The sequence below is a fragment of the Perkinsus marinus genome (genome assembly GCF_000006405.1).
Source record: "Perkinsus marinus ATCC 50983 genomic scaffold scf_1104296955690, whole genome shotgun sequence".
NCBI classification, from domain to species: Eukaryota; Perkinsozoa; order Perkinsida; family Perkinsidae; genus Perkinsus; species Perkinsus marinus.
Window position 1 is genome coordinate 1 of NW_003207719.1, and position 1450 is coordinate 1450.

At 43.3% G+C, this 1450-nt stretch overlaps 1 protein-coding gene across 1 annotated transcript; it reads right to left on the reverse strand.

Annotated features, from left to right (window-relative positions):
* Positions 1-354: 354 nt before the first annotated feature.
* Pmar_PMAR022058 (helicase, putative) lies at positions 355-1217 on the reverse strand (the record flags this gene model as incomplete). The annotated part of the gene is made up of 4 exons (XM_002775687.1): positions 355-423; positions 470-672; positions 890-995; positions 1045-1217. Coding segments are annotated over 4 exons (551 nt in total), but the record flags the coding sequence as incomplete, so codon positions are not given.
* Positions 1218-1450: the final 233 nt, after the last annotated feature.

The following is a 1450-nucleotide window of genomic DNA, read 5'->3' on the forward strand; positions in this document are numbered from 1 at the left end:
TTGCTTACTCCTCAGCACTCTTCCACACACTGTGCAGCAGCTCGCATTGCGTCAAACGTGAGGAACTCTCCTTCTGAAATTCCATGAGTATCGCGGATGTACCTATCGTCATCAACTGTATTTCTTCATGACAATACGAAATTTTTCGTGCTCTCTGAACAATTCTACCATAGTGTAAGCTTCTGAACTCAGCTGAGGAAAACAAATATATAATGTTCCGAATATGTGTTGTTAGCTCAAAACTCTTGTTCGTTGACGAGAAACACCGTCTTTTTTTAATTCCCCTAAGAAAAAAATACGCTCCTTATATTCCTCCACCACTGGACGCCTCTCCCTCACTAACAGTGCACTTACGCCAGCCGTGCTCGCAAACGGCGAGATAGTGAATACTGGAACGGTACACCAAACAAAACAACTGCTCGCCTGAAAAACAATACCAATAACGAATCTACACACCCGAAAGCCCTACCCGTAATGACGATCGAAATCGATTCCTTCACTAACCTTTCCTCGTGCTACAGCAAGGAAAAGTCCCCCACGTCCTTGGTCGCATGCCTCGCGATAGTTGCTCAGTGCAATAGTAGTAGATACAACATCATCAGTTTCGAAGAAGACAACTTTATGTGTACTTAGTCGTGCTAGTGTACCAGAATCGTACCAAGTTCGAACCACCTAAGTAGCATCGGTGGAGTTTCACCACTCTAGTGATGAACGTGAATCATATTTACGTGAAGTGGCGTAAAACTCGGTGAAAAACGCGATGATATTCGCGGTGATATGTGTTTTCCATACCACTAGGGTGGTGAAACTCCACTGTTGTACTGAATATCAGCACTTCAATGGCGCACGCGTAAACAAATACATTAAAAAAGACCACCGCTCCGCTTACCTGTTGCATGAAGACCTTTGATGTGAAAAAGCATACCACACCATCTGGAACTACTTGAACAAGTTCTTCCAATAACGTGCCATAACACTTCGACACTTCCTCGTCCCTAAAATCACCACTACACTCACAGCAAAAACAACACCAACTTTGTTTACTTTCGTGACTGAAAACTACTGCTAAGGACGACATCATTACTCCTAGTGACGATCAACGGACGAATACAATCCCTTTCCAAGGAGATGTCCAAAGCCTCACTCACAACAACTCTGTCAAGGCCCAACAACTTCGAGTACATCGAAAGAGGCGATAATGTACCAGATGTGAGCACCTGCGATGGAGGTTCACCAATGATACGGAGAAAACGCATTAGTAAAAACATATTTCACTTCGTGTAAGTAGTGAATAACGCGTAAAATGCCGCGACTGTTTCACGTGAGATAATGTGATCTGTTCGTGCAATTCACTTCATTTCGCGAATATCGTGTTTTCACATAGAGTATACGCCACATCACGTAAATGCACTAAACACCGAAATTTCATCACAAATACGACCATGTCTAC